The sequence below is a fragment of the Cryptotermes secundus genome, unplaced genomic scaffold, assembly GCF_002891405.2.
Source record: "Cryptotermes secundus unplaced genomic scaffold, Csec_1.0 scaffold378, whole genome shotgun sequence".
NCBI lineage: Eukaryota > Metazoa > Arthropoda > Insecta > Blattodea > Kalotermitidae > Cryptotermes > Cryptotermes secundus.
In genome coordinates, this window is record NW_019734966.1 from 223,501 (window position 1) to 246,008 (window position 22,508).

The 22,508-nt window shown below is 43.0% G+C and overlaps 1 protein-coding gene across 1 annotated transcript in view; it reads left to right on the top strand.

Moving 5' to 3' along the window:
* LOC111869059 (protein sneaky) overlaps positions 1 to 22,508 on the top strand; it is a 166,376-nt gene that overhangs the window by 127,231 nt on the left and 16,637 nt on the right. The window contains exons 4-11 of the mRNA XM_033753273.1: positions 1,586 to 1,819; positions 3,821 to 3,952; positions 9,772 to 9,886; positions 14,186 to 14,326; positions 16,051 to 16,202; positions 19,009 to 19,142; positions 19,969 to 20,164; positions 22,063 to 22,189. Of these exons, the coding sequence (XP_033609164.1) occupies positions 1,586 to 1,819; positions 3,821 to 3,952; positions 9,772 to 9,886; positions 14,186 to 14,326; positions 16,051 to 16,202; positions 19,009 to 19,142; positions 19,969 to 20,164; positions 22,063 to 22,189 (1,231 nt within the window). The remainder of the gene's footprint in view (positions 1 to 1,585; positions 1,820 to 3,820; positions 3,953 to 9,771; positions 9,887 to 14,185; positions 14,327 to 16,050; positions 16,203 to 19,008; positions 19,143 to 19,968; positions 20,165 to 22,062; positions 22,190 to 22,508) is intronic.

Genomic DNA, 22,508 nt, shown 5'->3' on the forward strand with positions numbered 1-22,508 from the left:
GGAGGGACTTTAAGCCGTGGGTCCCGTGTCGTAGCTTTACGGCACGTAAAAGAACCTCATGCCTCAAGGTCTCTCAGCCAAATTACAAGGACGTTTCCCGCCCAACAATAGACTCTAACGCCTCTGGTAGATGGGGGAAGCATCTAGATGCCGCTGAGCCAGTAGAGGCCGAACTCGCTGGCTGAGTCAGGACTGATGGCATGCACCAGTATCGGTAGGGTATAGAGACTGGTAGAATATCACAGGGGGANTACTAAGCCTTTTTCCAGCCTGCTGTGTCTTTAACATCCGTTCCCTAGTAACGTCTTATAACAGTATAGATCCTTTAACTCCCTGCGCCTACGTCGTTACTATCCGACGAATATCGCAACTTAACTCCCGACTGACTTCTCACTTGAAACTCCGGAACTCGACGGCCTGTTCTCGAAGTCAAAACCATGGTCAAAGTTACTTTACGACTGGCGGTTCACCGCCAAACAGTTCGTCTCGGCGTCAGGACCTTTGAGGTCCACGACTAGAGTTTTTTTCCAACTGAACTCTTGCGGTAATAGTCCTTATGTAACATCCTCTCTGATTAGGAGATGGGTTTGTCTCTTATGAATACATTTTGCCTTTCGTCAAGTGTAATTTCGCACATATAACATGTTACAGAAAATTCTTTCCTTTGCACTACACACAAGTCCTCTGTTAGTACAGGTTATACAGAGCAGATCATGCCTAACTTACAGATCTTATGATACAATAACAACTTAGTCATTTGAACGGTCGTAAGTTTGACCCCCGCCAAGTTTAAGCCCCTTATATTTTCTGTGGACTTCCAGTTCTCTATTGAATTCTTCTTCATAACCACTTTGCATTGACCCAACAGAAAACATCGTTCCCAAAAGCTTCTCTATTATTGTTTATGTATCCTTTGCCACCGAAACCTGTTTATTGAGTCGTTGCCTAGCAATGGACGTCTCCTCTGGCTTCACTATTGCGGCCTTTGGGAGACATGTCACATTATTAACACCAAGATTTCAGTTCCTAGTCTGTTACAGATTTTAAAACTTTTCCTAACATATTTTAATTAGCCTAGTAGGTGTAAAGTCTGGCGCCGTGCTGGACGACCGAGGGGTCGGAGTTCGAGTCCCGGTAGAGTTAAGAATTTTCTCTTCTTTATGTCGTCCAGACCGGCTCTGAGGCCAACCCAGCCTCCTATCGGAAGGACATCGGGAGATCTTTCCTGGTGGTAAAGCCGGCTGGGGCATGAAGCTGACTACTCACCTCCAGCTATTGCAGAGGTCAAGAAAATGTGAACCTGTACGTCCATTCCCCCTTATGCTTTCATGACATAGTGCTTAAATAGTTAAGCACAGGAACAATTATATATTTACTTTACTTTTATCCCTATTACATTTTATCCTTCGGTTTATATAGATAAAGGGGATGTGAGTTCTCTTTCGGGTATTCATACGAAATATTGTAACCATTTCTTGTAACATTTATATTACTGTACTCATATCTGTTCTCTATTGTCCTGAGTCCTGCGGCTGTTGAGGGGAAGGATCTTTCTGCCACCTCTTTTCTTGTGCTTGTGTTGCAGGCCAGGTGCATATCGGCACTGACGCTACCCGTATTCTGCGGACGAGTTGGTCGACGGGTGCTCAAAGTGATTGTCATCGCTTTCGTCTTGGCTGGTCCAGTACACAATCTCGCCACCAACGGACACGAAGTTGTCCGCGTCTTCTCCTGCAGCGTATCTCTGACTTACAACCTGACGAAGACCCGTTTCGAGTTGATGGTCCTCCCATTTGCTGAAGCTGTTCTGAACTTACACGTATGTCTTCGACGTTTCAGTTACATTAGATAAGAATATAACAGTATAGCAAACCCTCGCTAATACGGATTAATTGGGGTGCGGAAATTGTCCCGATTAAGCGATAATCAGGATTAGTGAAGCAAAAGATAGCCCTAAAGAACTGTGAACAGAACTAAATGGACAACTGAATTATACATAAGCAGTGCTGATGCGAGTAAACAAGATATCACTGTACAGCCGTTGTTTAGAAACTATTAAAAAACAATACATTTATTCATTGATAGAAGACTAAGAAACTGACTTGTTTTTGAGCGTAATAATGCAGGTTTGAAGGTGTTAAGCTTTGCCTGAAGAGACAAGTGACTCATCCGCCTTCCTAAATATGATATATCTTTAAAGTATGTACTCAACTGTGAATATTTTTTTTATTTTTCGATCCGGTTTATCCGACATCCAGATTAACTGTAACCGGATTATCGAGGGTTTACTGTATATTTATAATATTCTTGAAGAGAGAGAATGCTGGACACAGCATTTCCGGACAACGCTGGCGGTGAGGTCTGAGCCGATACTGTTGCCTGGTGGCGTTTCACTCACTGAAGGAGGACAAATAGAGCAAGTTTTAATCGGCCCCGGCAGAGATACGATACTGTAAGAAGAGCCAGTAACCACCGCTCATCTGGAGCTCCAGCTAATTGGCTGGGAAGCCCATATCCAGAAAACGAAATGGAAAATTCAACTTGAGTGCATGCAGCAACCATCCTTAAGAAGCTGATAGTTACTCAGCAAATCTAGAAATTCCTCTCTTTGTAGAAGGTTCAATCCTGATTCAGTATGATACATTCAACACCGTACAAATCTTACTTCCATAAGATAGATTTCAACAGTATCCTTCCATCTACGCCTATGTCTCCCAAGTAGTCATTTCATTTCAGAATTTTCTAATAAAATTTCGTCGGGATTTCTCGCCTAAGTGAGAATCCAACAGAACAATAACTACACATGTCAACGTGGAAAGTACTGGCGTGAGCCTGCGCAATAGAAACAATATCACGAACGTGCCCGAGTTTTGTGACATCAGAATAATTTGCGATGGTAGGCAAAGCGAAGCCACGTCCTTTCTCCCTGGAATATAGGGACGCGTTTGGTGGTTCGCCTCACCGAAACAACGACACTTTAAAGTCTGAAATAATAACATCCAATCCCTCGCTTCATATTTGACTCATATGTAAACATGAGCGGTAGATTTTGAGCATATCTGCATGTATGTTATGGTAATGGTAATTTACTGGCAATTTTATATAATTATCACCTATTTATAGCCGGATTATTCACGTCGAACATATTCATAGTGCTAGACCTCGTGTGTTTTTTATTTGGTTTCTTGGAATTGGGTGAGATTGAGTCCACTTGGTATGACAGCCATTATTTGGGATATTGTACCAGCCCCGGGTGATGATGATTGTGGAACAGTCGGTGGAATGATAATTGGCAGGGGAAACTGAAATACTTTGAGAAAACCTAGCTCAGTGCCATTTTGTCCACCGCAAATTCCACATGACCTGACTTAGGATCGAACCCGGACTGCCGCCGTAGGAAGCCGGCAACTAACCGCCTGAGCTATGGCACGGCCAGTGCTAGACCTCTGTATCTATCCGCCATCCCGCCCAGTAGGTTTACTGTCGTAGTTGGGTGAGGCACTGTGCTACAAGCCGTATGTTCGCGGGTTCCTTTTCGATGAGTTCATTGCATTTTTCAATTGACCTAATCCTTCCAACCACATCATGGCCCTGTGGTCGACTTAACATAAATGAGTACCAGGGATCTTGCTGGGGGCAAAGGGCGGCCGTCACGTAAGGCTGACAACCTTACAGCCATCTATGGGCCGATTGTCTAGAAAATGTGCAACCCTCGACCTCTCACAACCCTATGGGCCTTCACCGCCTGTTACAGGGATACTTTTACCTTTCTGCTTTCGCCCCATACGATGTTGTGATAGCCTGCTTATTCATTCCACAGGCTGACGTCAATGAGGTAAAGGACACCATGCGGTCTGTAGAAGGGATGATGCGTCCGATGGTCGAGGAGTTTGAGGGAGAAGAAGAAATGCATAAGATCAGAGAGGACAACGATTACATGGACGAAATTCAGGTAACTTCATGACCAACACAAATATCAGACGACGGCAATTCTGAAACGAATAAAGAGAGAACACAGGGATAAATCTAAGATGAATATATACTGTCACGTGTATTGGTGACTGTAGACGGGGTATGGATTGGATTACAGGACGTAACTACAATTCACTCCACACTACGTCCTCTCGGTCTAATTTCACTAGTCATTACTTGGCAGCAGTTCTCCACAATGGCAATTCCTCTGCAGTGTCCTCTCTAGATGTCTCCTGGTAACGAATCTTAGCAATGAGATTCTTCCGATTTCGCTGCCCTCTGGTTAACACTCCACAGCTGAACCCTCATCCACCTTGTAGCGCTGATTGTCCTCAAGAAAACCCATCGGCACGGACTCCACGGAAAATACCTGTGTTTTATTAAGGATACGTGTTTACAGATCCGTTTCCTATCAGAAGGCATGGCGCGGACCCAGATATAAAAGACGTGTACTTCTTGCAACATCTGTTTTACTGTTGCGTGCGTTTATTGTACGCGTCGCCTAAAATAGGTCTAATATATTGTTGGTTGCGTATTTGTTGCGGGCTTGTTTACCGAGTCCTTCCCTAGCAATATGTCTGCATATCACAATATTATATATATATGAAATACTCTGATATTGAGGGAGGAACATAGACTGAGAGTGTTTAAGAACAGGGTGCTGAGGAGAATATTTGGACCTAAGAGAAATGAAGTGACAGGAGGTTGGAAAAAACTACATAATTTGGAGATTCATAACTTGTACTCTTCGCCAAATATAATTAGAATGATCAAGGCAAGGAGGATGAGATGGGCAAGGCATGTAGCTCGAATGTGGAGAAGAGGAATTCATATAGGATACTGGTGGGAAAGCAAGAAGGAAAGAGACCACTAAGCAGACCAAGGCGTAGGTGGGTGGATAATGTTAAAATAGATCTTAGAGAAATAGAATGGAATGCTATGCACTGAATCAATCTGGCTCAGGATAGGGACCAGTGGAGGGATGTTGTGAACACGGCAATGAACAGTCGGGTTCCATAAAATGCTGGGAAGTTCTTGAGTATCTGCACAATTGGCGGCTTCTCAAGAGGTACTCAGCTCTATGGAGTTAGTTATATATGAGATACAGGTAATTCCAAGGTGAAGAATGTAACAGCTTTCGCAAAATTCCTTTCTTCCAATCTGTAAATGCGAATATAACAAAAATTCTATTTCCCACGAAGACTTCCCTGGACACTTTCTCAGCTATGAGAGTGCTACGCGTCCTTTTCATGGTTTAACTGTCACAAAATAGGCAAAAATTGGAACAATGAGCAGGTTCGATCTGTGTAGCTGAGAAATAACGTGGCACCCCTGTGTAGGCACCACAATGTAGGGATACTGGAGATAAGGCTCAGTCATTCTTCATGTCTAATTGTCTAATACGACATAGGTCGTAATATAGGTCACAAATGGAAGCAAAACAGCTGTAATGGGTGTAATACATTTTCTACAGTGCGTACAATCAAGTGCGCGCCGCGGCTGCAATTTGCCGTGAGTCATACCACCGCAGAACGGATGCAACTCCTCCCCGCGACTGCAGTGCCGTTCCCCGATAGCGTGAGTGTAGTGGTGTCGCTGAGTCTCCGTCCATCAGTTGCTCTACATGCACACATTTATAAGAATACAGTAAAAAGATAACTTACCGTGGTTTATAACAGGTGCTGAAAGTGACCTCCTTCTGCTTGCAAACATGCCGCGCATCTCACAAATAAATTACGCGACACTCTCTGCAGTTCGTCGACGGTAATTGAATGAATTACGCGTGTAATTTCATTTTGAAGACTATCAATGCTGCGGGGATTATTTTTGTAGACTTTTTGCTTCAGGTTGCCCCAAAGATAATAATCAGAAATACTGAGATCTGGGGATCTGGGAGGCCACAGTCCTCTACTGACAATTCTGTCTTCAAACACTTCCTGTATTGCGACCATGGATGCATTAGCCGTATGTGCTGTAGCGTTGTCCTGCTGAAAATACCCGTATTGTCTTTCTTCGGCATTCAACTGATCGAAGAAGGGATTCAGTATGTCATTAATGTACCGATCAGAGTTCACGGTATCGTGGAAAAATATGGGGCCAATGATTCGCCGCGGGCTTACAGCACACCACACACCCACCTTTTCACTATGTAATGGCACTTGCTGTATAGCGTGAGGATTTTCATTGCTCCATATTCTTACGTTTTGTGCATTGACGTGGCCACCAACGTGGAACCACGCTTCATCAGTCATGAATAGAAGCTGAGGATCCACTATTCCATCGTGTACATTTTGCAGCAGCCAGTTGCAAAAACGAATTCTTGCTGCATGATCTGGTTCTTTCAGCTCATGCACAACTGTTACTTTATACGGGCGAAATTTGATTAACTTTGTGGCTGTGCGAGCAGATCCTAGCGAAACACCAGTTTCCTGTGCTAAGCGTCTTAACGATTTTCGAGGACTGATCTGTAATCTTGCCTGAATATCCTTAACCTTTTCTTCAGTCAGCACAGTTCTCTTCGATTGCTTCTTCTTGTCACTCACTGAACCTGTGGCCCGCCACTTTTTCAGAAGCCTGTTTACACACGACTTTGTGGGAACTGGCGAGTCAGGATATTTCTGACGAAACCTACGTGCGAATTTTCTGTAAATGTTTTTCCTTGCAATAGTTTCGACAATAAACACACGCTGTTTAATAGTGAACTTCATTTCCACCGTCTGTCGACAGCTGTAAACATTCCACTCCACTTCCACAGCAAGACAAAGACTGACTGTTTAATGCAACCTCGGGTTCCGATTATGCAACCATCGGCGTAGGAGCACTGCAGTCGCGGGGAGGAGTTGCATCCGTTCTGCGGTGGTATGACTCACGGCAAATCGCAGCCGCGGCGCGCACTTGATTGTACGCACTGTATATTTATCACTAGGTCGCAGCACAGTCCGGCTTCATGCCAGTCTAGGTAGCAGACGCGCATGTGCATATTCAGAGGCTGGTTTCAATAGTGAAATTGGCGACCGTGCGTGAGGAGTATAATACAGAAGAACAACGTTCTGCTGAGCGTTTTATTTGTGGGCAGAAGGACTGAATGCATAGGATATTCATAAAAAAATGTTTCCTGCTTACAGTGGGAAGTGTTTGTCGCGTAAATCATTTTACAACTTGGTGGCAAACGTTTCTCTTATGACGAAGAGGTTGAAGCGGAGGTGCGGAAGTGACTGAAACAACAGTCAAAAGGCTCAGTCAAAAGGCTCCTATGCTGCGGGCTTCGACGCACTGCTAAAGCGATAGGACAAATGTATCAGTATTGGTTGATGATTTGTCGAGAAGTAAATGTTTTCTCAGGTTCGAATATCACACGTTTTATGTTTACTATCCATTTGTGACCTATTTACTGACCCTCCTCCGTATACGTGGGTCCTCCAGAAAACAAAGACCGCACTTGCACAAGTTATAATTGCACCGTTTCTAAGTTAACGGGTCTCAGTTGTCTTTTAGTAACAAGCCAAGTGAATAAGGCGCTGATTCTATTTTTTTTTTTATTTTTTATTGAATTTAACGCTAGTAAGAAAATCAGGAATCCCGCCGATTGTGAAATGCTAACTGTAATTTGGTTTTTGAATGTATAAAATGCCTGGAACATCTTTACCCCCTTCCTTCCTACATTCTGGACCTGGCTGCAAGTGATCTTCACTTGTTCACATACTTATAGCAGTTTTTTGGCGGCACGCGCATGCGTAGCGATGAAGATGTGAAAAAGACCGTTAAAGACTACTTCAATGGACTGCAGGCAGATTTCTATGATATAGGCATATAGAAACTTGTCACACGAGACTAAAAGTGCCTGAATCTTCATGGGGATTATGGAGAAAAATGATTTGAGGTCTGATTTAATGATGCAAAATATTTCTTTTTATTTTATTCATCTATTTTGTTTAATCACCAAACGGTCTTTACCTTCTGGACGAATATTCATCCAGTGTGAGCCTTTCTTAGTCTGTGGTCTAGCGTAGCCGTGCCACTGACACCACCAGCTTTATTTGTAATTAAGTTTCTTATGATAGTAATTACGCTTACGATGTACGTAGTAAGGAATATTCAAGGGAGACTTAGCCCGATTCTTCGTTTCAAGAATAGGTCCTGCTTCACTTCTACAAAGACAAGGCAGGAAGCACCGGCAGCGTTTTCCAGGAAATTCAGTTCGAAAATTGACCGGCGGGATCCTTTGGTAAAGTACATTTGACAGGTTTTGAACCCCGTAATTCATAAGTGGGAAGGCTCACAACCCACGCTACTGGTATAATTTTTCAAGCAACTGTCAAAAAGTGCGTTAGGTCCTCAAGGGTGAGAGTCCCTTGAAACAAGAAGACTGGAGCAGTGAGCATTAGAGTATACTCCGAACATTCAAATTGCTCCAATCAGCAAAAATTAGTGTAGTAACTTGGAGGCGGAGCTGAAGCTGTGAAGACTTCTTGCCCCAAAACAGAGTCAGTCTCCTAACGTAGTCGCTGAATAACTCTTCAAGGATACAGCCGTAAAATTAGTGTAATTTCAAGTTTGGTTCAAAAGCGTTAGTTGAAAGTAAAATTATTTCGAAGTGTGGTAATGAAACAGTCGGCGAATAACTCGCCAAGGATCCGGCCGCAAAATCAGTGTAATCCAAGTTTAGTTTAAGGGTTTAAGTGAAAGAAAAATTATTTTGAAATGTTACCAGAACAATCGCCAATCATATTAAGTAGATTTCTCAGGTCAGCATCTAACTAGCAATTAGAACCAATGTTACTGACGGAAATACGTATATATTAATTCGTATATATTAAAAGTGCTCATTAAACAGTGTTGCATAGTGCCTAGAATTAATCACTCTTGTCTCCGCGCTAATGCGAGGCCTGGATGCACCTGAGACTTAATCTCATTGAGCTAATGCTAAACTAGTTCATATCGCCTGTAGTTTCCGGTTCATCCCCCTTTCTTCCCGAACAGAAGCCTTTATAATAAGCTTACTGGAGCACATCCCTCACTATAACCCATCTCCCGTAAACTAACGGGTGAGCCAAGACAATTAAACTAGATAGTAGGCGCGTTGCTGGTTCATCATCATTTAACCCATGAAAAAGTTCACCATGCCGCACCCTGGCTGCAAATAACAGAACTTTTAACAAATAGAAAAAATCACAAAAGAACTACCGTAATAAGTAGACAATTCCATTGGTCTACATATCTATCTATCTATAGCTCCACAGCCATTTGTTGGACCTAAGCCGCTTCATCCATTTTTTAATCCTATACACAGTCGGTAAGACTCCTTGAACGGGGGATCAGCTCATCGCAAGGCCGCTACCGATACACAGGACAGCACAAACATAGAATCCTTGAGTTGGATTCGAACCCACGATCCGAGTATTCGAGCGAGCGAAGAGATTTCATGCCTTAGACCGCGCAGCCACTGTGATCGACTTCACTATTCCGTCCAATTCGAGACTCATTACTGCGCTCTGTCTTCTGGCTTGTAACTTCGTGTAGTTCGGAGAGAGCTCGAAGTGTCGAAAAACTATTCGTCGTCTTCAGGTTCGAAGATTAAAACACGCAAGAAAGTAGTTGAGATTACCGCCTGCTTCTGTCGGATTCTTGGTTGATTTACTCTTCGACCCTGAATATGGAGGCGATATTTTCCTCCGAAACGTTGGTCTATTTCTAACCCACATGACATTACAACCCTAAAAAACCTAATCATAAACTCTCAACGCCGTCATAACCTCAAATGCAACAAATTTCACGAACTAGTCGGTTTATGTTTCGCAGGGGGATTCCAAACGCGAGGAAGAGATAAAGGAAAAGTACAAACAGCAGAAAAATGAAACTGAAGTTACTCGTTATGAGAAGAGATACAAGAGAAAGATATCGTCGAAATGTGAAGGTAAGTAGTTCAGTTTCCTGCATTAATCGTTATAGAAAATTTAGCTATGTGATCCTGGACATTACAAGTTTATGTTTGTTGAAGAAAGCAAGAATATCCCTGCTTCCTCGTGTCTAGAACTCCGAAAATTACAGCGCGCAAAACTACGTATAACGCTTGTATGTTTTCTGTGGTGTGAAGCTTGGACAATTTTGCCACATACAGAACTCTGCTTGCTACCTGCTTTCACTCTGGTATCTTGCTCGGCTTATTCTTAAACCCTGAGGATGTAGGCGATATGTTCCCCCGAAACGTCCGTTTACTTAAAATGGAATAGACGGCGTTATATCCCAGGATATAGTATTCCTCATAAATACCTAAGAACCTCAAATTGTACAATGGTAAACATGGCGGCGTTGCCAACTTTTAAGTGTATATCGTATGAGTATGAAGAAATGTAAATTTTTGGGACAGGGTCCTAAACTCTGTGTTTATTGATTAACAATCTCTCCCAATCCTCATGCACCTAGGTGCTCGCTTACATGTAGACCATTTGTTTTAGGGCGAGCCGTTAAAAATTAGCATTCAGATTCTTTGCTGCTTCTTTTGCAACGCTGTCAGTATCTAGATTATATAAAAGGTTCCAGGAGGAAAGGTCAATATTGTGGGTCATTAGACGCAAAAAAAGTATGTGTGTACATGTGCTCTATTCCGAACGGCTTCCGAGATAGAGCTGTTTCACTGTACAGTACACTGTACACTGTACAGACGAGCAACACGCCATGTCCTCACACGAGTTGCACCGAGATAGAGCTATTTCACTGTACAGTACACTATACACTGTACAGACGAGCAACACGCCAAGTCCTTACACGAGCTGCGAAGGGCTTTGATGTTGACGGTGGAATTTGCGAAAGTGTATTATACCAAGTAAACTGTACCAGCTTTATCACTTGAACAATAAATACCAATATTATCAACAGAACGTAATATTTCTTTATCAACAATCTTGGAACTGTACAGTGAAATATCTCGGAAAATATTGTAACGTGTTTACGCTACCGAAAGACGCCGTAGAGATGGTTAATTGGTTTATTTAACAATCTACAAATAACGGCTACGATTAATTATCACANACCAAGTAAACTGTACCAGCTTTATCACTTGAACAATAAATACCGGTATTATCAACAGAACGTAATATTTCTTTATCAACAATCTTGGAACTGTATAGTGAAATATCTCGGAAAATATACTGAATAGGACACGTGTACTTTACACTTTTCTGTTTAGAATGACCGATACTATGACCTTCCACAATATTGAACTTTTCCTCCTGGGACATCCTATATACTGGGTGTTTCACGACTTTAAGGCATAACTGCAGGAGGTGATTTCAGAGGTCTTTGTGATCAAAAAATTTCATATAAACATGTGTCCGATTTTGGACGGTTGCGGAGTTATGACCGTTTTAAACGCAGAATAGAAGGTAACAATTACTGAGAATAAACGGAACAAAATAATAAACCAGCATAATACATGATACATTTATAGTATGAATGTAAAGTTAACTTCGTGAAATTACCTTTAATTTGAACTGATTGGTGCTTAAAGCTGATTTTCGAAAATGCCATCGCCGGCCGCAACCCAGGCTGCCGCTCGGTGGTGAACCGCGCGGGTAGCACGTAGTAGCTTTAGCTGGCTGTTTCGTAATGTGGTCAGCGGCGTGCAGAATGCGACCGAGCAAAGCATCTCGCGTTGCCACCTTCACATCGTAAACCAGTTCTTTCTTCCATCCCCACACACACAGTAATCCAGTGGGCTTAAGCCTGGAGACCTGGATGGGAATTCTTCGCGTACTCGTACATGGACTGCGGTGTACCATACGAACAATGCCTTCTTCATTGACGCCTTCATTAACACCACGCTCGGCTGCAATACGAACGCCGGTAAGTCTACCGGTATCTCGCAATGCCTGGTAAACTCCAGTAAACACTCTCCGGTTCGGTATTCTACGATTCGGAAACCGTTGCTGATATTCAGCCACGGCAAGAACTGAGTTACCGTCACAAAACCCGTACACATAAATCATATCTGCATACTCCTCAAATGAAAATGTAAATGGCATCGTGAACGTAACAGACGCACCGAGATGAGAACTGTTCTGAACAACAGTAGCCGCCACACTAGCCGTGGCCGGACATACCAACCCACCCCGCCTTAGGTACCTCTCAAGTGTCGAGATAACGAGAAGGCTCTGCCTGTAGCTGGCTAAAAATAGCGACCCGCCAGATGACAGACGCGGTTCACACGAGGGCGTGTACGGGAATGAAAAAACGGTCATAACTCCGTAACCGTCCAAAATCGGACACATGTTTATATGAACTTTTTTGATCACAAAGACCTAGGAAATCACCTCCTGCAGTTATGCCCTAAAGTCGTGAAACACTTTGTATATATATATGAGTAGGTCGAACGAGCAGAAAAATTGTTTCATTTCCTCAGTTTACGATTTCTGGGCACATAATGTTTGGAAAAGTAAATACTGTGTAAAAATTTCGCTTAAGAAGCTAGTCTTCGAACGATACGACAGAAAAATACGCTGTATTAACATGCTTCACTCTTGTTTAAGGGGAGGATATCTCGTGTTTTCATTCCTTTTTCTCCCATCAGCAATTTGAAGCTCAAGATTTTCCCCAAAATTTGTTTACATACAAAATATGTTGTTGAAATACGTGATGTGAAAGTCAAATAATAAATTCTTACATGTGAATGTCATCTCTGGCCTGGGACTGTAATACAAGTTCCATTACACTCACATTTTCCTAGTGTTCTAATGTTGTATATATCTGGATTTTAAGTGCATGTTGATCTTGTAAGCCTATATGCATAAAGCGAGTTAATTCCTATGCTAATCAATTAAGCACCATGCCATGAAGATATGAACCTCGGCCGTCCAACCCGTAGCCAGCTGCTATACCGGCTGAGCAATCCCGGCTTCTAGTAGGCCTATATATTGTCACGTGTTTTGTGCATGTCACGCGACAAATAACTTCAAGCCATCTTGGATATAGCGATTTAATTCCACTTGCTCTTTTTTTTCCCCCTTGGCACTACAGCCCCAGTGGGCCTAGGCCTACCTCCATGAACTTCTCCGTTCACTTCGGTTTTTTTCTAGATCTTAGACATTCGGTAGGACTCCTTGGGTGGGTGATCAGCTCGTCGAAAGGCCTCTATCTGTATACAAACACAGAAAAAGGTACACACAAACTAAACATCCATGCCCTGAGTGGGATTCGAACCCACGATCCCGGCTTTCGAGCGAGCGAAGACAGTGCACGCCTTAGACCACTCGGCTACCGTGACCTGCCCACTCGCTCATACATTTACACAATTTACAATTTCACAATTACAGCCCTCTGCAGTATCTCACTTACTTCTCCTGCTTCCATTCACTCCGGCGAATGCTAGACTGCGACTGACTGTTTTTTTTTCTGGCTCGGTGTTTCCTTTCTTCCCGTTGTCCGTTCTTCAACCGCTACATAGGCTATATACTAGTGTATATAGCCTATATATACCGCTATATAGGCTTATATACTGACATTAAGTTTCGAAGTAATTGTTGATACTTGAAAGAAAGTGGCCTACTACTTTTGCCTAACCCCCTCAGACATCTCAAAATACTGAAGCCATGTTTCAGCCCCCAGTTCACTTGCTCTCACGTCTATGACATACGTGTCTTGCACCTGTGGAAATTTTACAGAGACGTAATTAAGACTTGAGCTTTGAAAGGGAATTGCTGAGATGTTCCCGAGAGCTTAGAAGAAAAGCTCAAAAGACAGCTCTTTCCGTGGCATACTGTCAAACCACTATATTCTACATATCAATTTTGCACGAGGAATTTAAATGTTCCAATTGCTGTAAGATTTGAGGTTCTCAAAGCGGTAGTTATGACGAGCCCTATCTTCTGGTATACAATCTCTTGCAGTTCGTTGATAGCCAAGTGAATTTTCGGAGACCATGTAGCCTCCATCTTCAAGGTCAAAGAATAACATAAGAAACAAACATAAAACAAGTTGCAAACAGATGGTCTGTATCTGCTTGCTACCTGCTTCATTCTGGTCTGTTGCTTTGTTTTTCCTCGACCCTGAAGATGGAGGCGACATGTTCCTCCGAAATTTCGGTTGATCTTCAACAGACTACACTGCGTTATTATCTCCTTATTCCTGTTTGTTACATTTACAAGAGTTTAACAAACGAACTGCTGTTTAACTATGTAGACATGTTGCTCACCAAATTCGCACTGCTAACTCTGTGCAGATATCCTCAGCCGCGCCGGATCGAACTGTCGACGGGTGTTTTCCGAAGCTTATGACAAGTGTTATAGCAAAGTGTCCTTCTTGGCTGCGTGGCTCCTGTGCTGGCCCATGAAGCTCACGTTCATCTGCAACGTTGTGGAAGGTAAGCAGTTAGTCCTCACTCGGAGGAGGCTCCAAATTCATAATTATAAACCACGCAATTATGAAAAGCTTCAGAACTTGTATTCTTCGCCAAGTACAATTAGAATAATCAAGTCAAGGAGGATGAGTTGGGCAGGGCATGTAGCAAGAATTGGGAGAAGAAGATTGCATATGTGATATTTGTGGGAGAGCCAGAAGGAAAGAGACAACTAGGAAAACCAAGACATAGGTGGTGGATATTATTAAAATGGATCCTAGATAGGATGGGGTGCTATGGACTGGATTGAGAGGCTCTTGTGAACAAGGTAATGAATCTTCGGGTTCCATAAAATTTTGAGAAATTCTTGAGTAGCTGTACAACTGACGGCTTCTCAAGAAGGGCTCAGCTCCATGTACGAGTAGTTAGTTAGTAGGGCCGCGCCATAGCTCAGGCGGTTAGTCGTTGGCTTCCCGTCTTGGCGGCCCAGGTCGAGTCCGGGTATGGTCATGTGGGATGTGTGGTGGACATATTGCCGTTAGGTTTTCTCCGAGTACTTCGGTTACTCCTGCCAATCTTCATTCCACCAACTGCTCCACAGCCACCTGCATCTATCATCTGTGGACGGTACAATAGGCCAGAAGTGGCCCCAGTACCAAATGGACTCAGTCTCACCCTACTAAGAATAACAAAATATTAGTTACTTAGTTAAACCACGCAATAATTTACCACTGAAATCAGAACGCTTGTAGATGTGAAGACAATTTTGTCATAGAACATAACGAAAATCGGTTTCACTGCGCATCCGCCGTGTTCCTATATGTTATTCCTCAACGTAATAAGTGAAGTCACAGATCGAAGGAAATGACACGAACCGGGTAGGCAGACGCTGTGTCGTGGTTGTATAATACACGGTCCTGTCAAATTAGCTGTGTCATCAGTAAATTGCACTGTAATTTGTAATTGTTAATCTGAGGCCGGCTCCGAGTGAATCATAATTTTGTTACGGCACCTCGTTCTATCAACCATACGGACTGAAATATAACTCGAGCAAACCGAACTCACCATACCAGTACCGGATCATGACTTCGTGGGGTTGAAGTAACCTCCAGATACCGTCTGAACGCTGTGGAGTCAACAAAAATTGTCCCCCTTGCTGGGAATCGAACCCCGGCAGTCCAGTCCATAGGCCGTCGCTAAACCGATTGAAGTTTTCTCAGTAACGGAACGAACATGCAGCTGCTGTTATAAATATTTCAAACAAATCAGACGGGGTTCAGATCCCGTGTGCAGGCGGGTTCGAATACCACCACCGTAGCCCTGTGAGTAGTAGGGGGCGGCGGAAAGGGAACCCAGTGCCTGGCGGTATAACTGGGCCACCACGTTCCTGGGGATATAAATACGGGGACCTGGCCTTTTAGGTTGGGGGAGTCACGAATCTGAAGCAGTAAAATATGGTCATAAGTCCCGCGGGACTCGGACCCTAGAATGACTGCGTTGGCGAGGACCAGCAGCAATTATAAACGACAAACCCATCTTCTCGTCAGAGTGGATGTTACATAAGGACTATAACCGCAAGCGTTCACTTGGAAAATAATATTACTGGTTGTGAGTCTCAAGGGGCTTATCGCCAAGACGAACTGATTGGCGGTAAACCGCCAGTCGTAGAGTAACTCTGACTCTGACAATTTACATAGAAATTGTTGCTGGTTGTTGAAAGAGTTATCTGCTTTCTGTTTCGGCGACAGCCATAGGCGGAAGCAAGACGTGCGACGCGAGCCAAGTGTTGGATCCCATGTTCGGAGCAGGGTACGAGGCGCTCAAGAGATCAAATGGTTCACTGAAGGACGCTTTCAAAGATGTCACAATACAGTACCACATTCCACAAGCACCAAAACTGGTAAGCTGCTTTAGGCATTGCCGTACGGTCACGATCTACTAACGAGGAGCGGAGCTCTGCTCAAGACCCTGAAAGTCGCTCGTCTGCTCAATAAATAAATTAAATACGGGAACCATAATATTAGTCCCCAGCTGGCTGCTGCTTTATTCGAAAAAGAATTTTACATATTTGTTTTTCCTTGGTACATAAACAACCACAGGATCCATGAAGATTTATAAATGAACGCGGCTCAGCGAAAAAAAGAAAACACCAAATACATAAGAAAATTAGAAAACCGCATTAATGCACTAGCAATGAACCTACTAAGACAATAGCGAAACTACGCATAGACTGAAAAGATACACCGTTCTAACTGTACCAGAAAGACCTGAGTAAAACCCCAGTACAAGAATTAAAGTGATACCTAAGTGAACAAAAATAGTATACGAGTTACGCCACTGGGCATAACTCATTCACGAGCCAGTTCTTACTGAACATACACATTTATTGCAGCCTGCATATTATGTATAACAAATATGTGGAAAAAATATTTGTTTTTACAGATCTTTCTTGTTCATTAGCAGTCTTTGAATGAGCACCAGACAGTGGTATATAAAATTTACGCAGACTAAGTTTCTTCTAAACAACGCATATAAATATCCACAGGTACCTCACAGGAAACACATTACATCTCCGCTCAAAAGCTCAACCGGTTAATGCTGTTTAACGAAAGAATTGTTGTTTATTGTGAGAACCAGAAGAAACAAATAAAGAGGCTTACACCCTGTAGGGAAAACTGCAGATTTCTCGTATATTAAAGCATGTGGCACATGTAGTGCCCATTAAATTTTAAAGACACATTCCGTAATATCCTTCCATCTGGGTTATCGTAACTATTTTTTTCAGACGTTAAACAAATATTGCATTCATTCTGCTCTATCCTTGATACCTTACAATTACAATAGTCTACCTGCCTATATACACATGGAGGTCACGCAGTAGCATAATTGGTTGTGCTACAAGCACGAAGGTAGCGGGTTCGATTCCCGATGAGGTAATTGGATTTTTTTCAATTGACCGAAACCTTCCAGCCGGACTATGGCCCTGGGTTCGACTCAGCCTCTAACAGAAATAAGTACCAGGAATCTTCCCGGGGATAAAGGACGGTCGGCGCGTAAGGCTGACTTCACCGCCATATGTGAGCCGATTGTCTAGAAAATATTGGAGCCTCGACGTCTCACAACCCTACTGTCGTCAACGACCTGTTACAGGAATAAATTTACGTATATATGAGTTGCAGTCAAATTAAAGCGTGTCAGAAGCCAAAACACATTAAATGACATTTCTTACCTCAAAAGTAATCTCCAAAACTCTTAAAACATTTATCCAACTGGGAAATAAAACGGTCAATCCCATCCTTGAAAATGCTTGTGGGCTGTCTACGGAACCACATCTTTACACAGCCGCACACGTCTTCATCCGATGCAAACCGATGTCCATGAATGTCTCTCTTTAGGTCTCAAAAAATGTGAAAAACACATGGAGAGAGATCTGGGCTGTAGGGGGAATGTTGAAACACTTCCCAATCAAATCTCTGTAGCATATTCCTCACAGATTTGGCAGTGTGGGGGCACGCATTATCATGAAGAAGGACAATGCCGTTCGATAGCATTCCAGGGCGTTTTCACTTTATGGCACGTCTCAGTTTCTGCAAAGTGTCTTCATACCGCTGTGCACTGATTGTGACCCCATGTTCGAGAAATTCGAAAGCAGAGGGCCCTTGCAGTAGAAGAAGATCATCATCATCACTTTACCGGAACTTGTGTGTACGGCTTTCGATTTCTTAGGTGGAGGAGAATTCACATGTTTCCACTGTCGGCTATGCCATTCGCTCTCGGGTCCAAAATGGTGGCACCAAGTTTCGTCCCAGTGGCAATACGGGACAGAAAAGCATACTCTTCATCATGGTATCGTTGCAAGTGATCCAGTGATGCAGCCATTCTCTGAGTCTTCTGTTCTACCTTGAGTTGACGTGGAACCCACTGCGCGCAAATTTTGCGGTACAGCTGGTGTTTTGTCACAGTGGCCGTGTACGGAAGCGCGACTTATTCCCACCAAAAGACTAATTCCTTCCACAGTGATCTGTCGGTTTGCCTGGATATGACCATCCAACGCAGCAATAACATCAGGAGTGATGACACGATGAGCCTGTCCAGGGCAAGCATCATCTTGTAGTGACACACGTCCCTCTCGGAATCTCTAATGCCATGCCAGCATACGCGAACGGGACATGCTGTGTTCGCCGTAAACAACAGACATGCGACGATAAATTTCTCGTCCTCCTACTCCTTCAGCAGTCAAAAGCGCACTACACTTCTCTGTTCTTCTTTACCGACCTCCATTACGGATGTTCGGCGACAACATGTAGCGCTAACCTTACTTCCAGCAAAATTAACAAACGACTAGTGTGCAAGGGCATGCTGTCACTGTGCTCCCCCGAGTCCCCACCATATGTTCGTACCGTAAGGAAATTCCCGTGTTACCAACTTGCTCGCCATGTGAGTTATGCGTGGTGACCCGTTTTCATTTTACTGCCCTTATACATACACATCTCTGAAAATGTGCAATCGCAGACAATGACGTAAATCGGTGCGTCACAATTAGCAAGTTACTAGATTATATTTTTGAACACAGGTGGGAACCAAGTTCATATACTGGAGATGGTCTATTCAAGGTATGACGTGCCCTCCGGAGATGTGTTTTAGACAAAGAGTACTTCTCAAGAAGGGTGATTTTGTCTTGACATAACATTAATTTCGTGTTACAGTTGTACGTGAAACAGGTAACAGATTCAGCCCAAGACGTGCTTACAGAGTTCGAGAGGAAGAAGCAGTTACTGGTGACGATCATCTTTTATATAAAACGGTTACTCGCGTTCACCTTCGTCGGCATAATAATCGGGTAAGCAACTTGGCCCGTCATTATTCGTTTATCCTCTGAATGAAGGTGCTGTTAGTAGTTCAGACTATATAGCATCGATTAACAGAATGATTAATCTATATAACGCGGTGTAGTCCGGTGAAAGTCAACGGACATTTCGGAGGCAAATATCGCCTACATCTTCAGGATAGACGAATGCACCGAGCAAGAAACCAGCGTGAAAATACGTGGCAAGCAGAAGGTCTGCAGGTCCGCTTTCGAATCCAGGTCAAGTCATGTGGAATTTGTGGTGAACAAAATTATACTAAACTATGTTCTCTGCTAGCATTTTGGTTTGACCCCACCAGTTATCATCCCCCCCAACTGCTCCACGTTCGTTAATAATCAAAGTCAAAGTCAAATTCAAAGTTATTTTACGGCTGGCGGTTTACCGCTAAACAATTCGTCTTTGCGTCAAGGCCAGGGCATTCTTTTTCAACTGAACACTTATGGAAATTGTCCTTACGTAACATCCTATCTGACAAGATGATGGGTTTTTTCGTTATGAAAATGCTTGGCCTTATAGCATGTTATTGAAATTTCTCATTTTGCACTACACACAAGTCCTCTTTCAGTACAGACGTTATAGAGCAGATCACGCCTATCTTACGTATCTTATGCTACAACTGCAGCTTAGTCACTTGAACGGTCGTAAGCTTGACCACCGCCGAGTTTGAGTCTCTTATTAATATCATATAATCTGACGCTATATATATATATTCGATACTGACAGCGTCGTTTAATAATCAACTGATAATAATTACAACTGACTTGAGTGCTTAATATTTGTTTCTCCGTAATGCCACAGGGCACAGAAGTATCACGACAAGTATCTCTCGGATATCAAGTTCGACAACACATACGTCACACAGTACTTCCGGCGGATTGATGCCCGGCGCCGCAAGTCTCAAAAACACACACTCATGCCGCTCAAGAAGGTGGAACGAGTAGCTCTAATGGACCCTCGTGCTGCCTTGCCTGGGCGCCAGGAACGCAAGAAACTGGTGACTAATTTTTCTTGCAGCTTCTGAACCATACATAACAGTATCAGTTTTTGGGCAGGGCAGGATTTAGGTGGGAAACGCCCCGGGTACCCCCCCACCACAAAAATAGAATAGAATCTGCGGATTCTATTCAGACATTTTACTTCTCAAAAATTACGAAGAGTTTCTGTTTTTGGTTATTATAAGAAATGAGAACAAAAAAATCCATAACCTAAATTCGTTACTGGTGGGGGCCTCCGCATTTTGAGTGCCCCCCCGGTCCGCCCAAACTGTAATTCCGGTACTGATTCTGGAGCTTTTTGACAATTTTCATTTTATCTGTGTTCTTCGAATGCTCTATGATCTTGAACATGCCTCGAAATTTTGTGTGAAATTTGTTTGCATGCGTTTAAAAACAAACATGTCCCCTCTTTACTACGTGTACTACTTTTCCCGCTGATCCCACCTTCCTGACAACGCTGACCCTAGCACAGCGAGCCAAACGGCCTCCTGGTGTGGCATTATTTTAGGGATGCAACATTTTAAAAACAGTTCACTTTATGAGGAAAGACCGGGACAGCCCAGTCGATACCAAAGACGAGCTACGAGCTGGAGCCCGGGGTTCGATTCCCGTCAGGGACAAAATTTTGCTCTTCTCAACTTCCGGATTGGTTATGGGGACCACTCGTCCTCCTATAGAATGGGTATCGGGAGCTATTTCCCCCAAGGTTAAAGCAGCAGGGGCATGAAACTGACTACTCACCTCCATCTAGTGCCGAGATCAATACGTGGAGCTATACTTCCGCTTCCCCATACGTATTCATGGTGCGAGTTAAGAACAGGGACAAATTTAATGTTTTACTTTATTTAGGTTTTGAGTACATTCTTTTGGGTTGTAACTTCATGTAGCTCGCAGATTATCACCTCCTTCTGCTGATTCATTTTGATTGGCTTACTGTTCGACCATGAATATGGAGTGGCATTTTCTTCGGCAACGATCCTTTGTTTGAGCTAACACGTAACGCTTCACAATCACAGCTGTGAGAACCTCAAGTCCTTTTCTTCTCCACTTTATGTTAAATTTAATTTAATTTATACCAATCTTTCTTTCGGATGATAACCATTAATTGCTAGTAATCTAAACCTGTTATGTAGCAATGCAAATAAACCGGTTTAGGAATTTCGACACACATGATATGAGTTTGCGCACAGGGTCTATCAATTTCGTGTTATTAATTTTGACGAAGTTCTCACAAAGTTGATGCCAATGAAGGAGGTAGCAGAATTTTTCCTCGCCTAGGTCCTTGGACGTAGCCAGATTTTTCTTTCAACAAGGAAAAGAGTGGTCAACCAAATCAATTTTTTACAAACTTACGTTCATGTCGCCCCCAAATATTCAAGATAGTTGGGTAAATTCTTTTGAAAATACTTTCAATTTTTTTGGGAATATCTGATAATTTCACCTTTCCTTTAATCCTGATTTCTCCTAAAATCCAGGTATGAGGCACAAATTCCTGTTTTTCACCACCCTGCAGCCGCCCGGGGCGGGACTTAGGATTCTACCAGTCTTGGCTCCTGACCACATCGCCCCAATATTATTTAGCGAACAATACAAATAATGAAGCTTCTCATTAAGTAATTTTATAATAATTCATACTTCGCCCTTGTTACGCTAATTTCTCTACGCTGTGCGCGACCATGTACATTAGTAGTCTACCTATGACGTGTCACTCGTATTCAAGCAGACCATAATCCCAGTCACGGCCAAGTGAACCGGCTGTCTTGAGATCTTTCCCCCTTCTTGAAGACACTGAGGAACTCTGACAGTCTCAGAACAGCTGAGTCCTCCCATGCAAAATTTGAATAAGCTGCTTATATTACTGGGGCACGCAGTGAACTTATGTTTGAATCTCTATCAGGGTTACCAAACAGCGAAGTTGCTTCTGCACATGATAGCACCTACGACACTAATAATTATGGACCGCCTGCTGTATGAGGTGCTAGACATAGTCAGACGCCATGCCCACGTGGATTACAAGCAAGAAGGTATGTACACATTGATTTTATGATTCCTGACTTTTGGAAGGGACTCTCACGGAGTATATATTAAAATTGTGAATTTATAATTTACTAGCTGTACCCGGCCAAGCGTTGCTGTGGCAGATCGAGTGAATTGCTTCCTCTCCGCGAGTACGACGACCTAAGTTTGATCTTCTGCGAGGCATTATTTGGATGAACTAAAGCAGATCGATTTCACTGAAGAAGAAGAAAGAAAGTTAAAACAAAAACATATAAAATTGCAAAACATTAAAAAAGGAAAGAACACGAACTGGAAAACAAAGAAACAAAAAAAAAAAAAAAAAAA